Below are 282 nucleotides of genomic sequence, written 5' to 3' on the forward strand. Positions count from 1 at the left end.
GAAAGAGTGATGGCACAGTGTCCCCCCTGGCAGGTGCACGGCTGAGCAAGGTGTACTCCCAGTCCACCCTGTCCCTGTCCACTGTGGCCAACGACCACAGCAATGCCCTCGGTGTCAAGCATCCGTCCAGGTGAGCCACAGGGGGGCACCAGGGTCCCTGATGTCCTGGGTGAAGGAGAAAGAGGAAGAGCCCTGGCTATGACAAGGCAGGGGTTGTGCCCAGTTAGCATGGGAGGGAGTGTGGAGGGGCAGGCAACCCCCCTTTCCCCCACTGGCTGATTT

At 61.7% G+C, this 282-nt stretch overlaps 1 protein-coding gene across 1 annotated transcript in view; it reads left to right on the plus strand.

Moving 5' to 3' along the window:
• The window catches only part of CAMSAP3 (calmodulin regulated spectrin associated protein family member 3), a 19,916-nt gene that overhangs the window by 17,547 nt on the left and 2,087 nt on the right, over positions 1 to 282 (plus strand). Inside the window, exon 15 of the mRNA XM_025216157.1 lies at positions 34 to 131. Coding sequence (XP_025071942.1) covers positions 34 to 131 — 98 coding nt within the window. The remainder of the gene's footprint in view (positions 1 to 33; positions 132 to 282) is intronic.

The sequence above is a fragment of the Alligator sinensis genome, unplaced genomic scaffold, assembly GCF_000455745.1.
Source record: "Alligator sinensis unplaced genomic scaffold, ASM45574v1 scaffold1509_1, whole genome shotgun sequence".
Classification (NCBI taxonomy): Eukaryota; Metazoa; Chordata; order Crocodylia; family Alligatoridae; genus Alligator; species Alligator sinensis.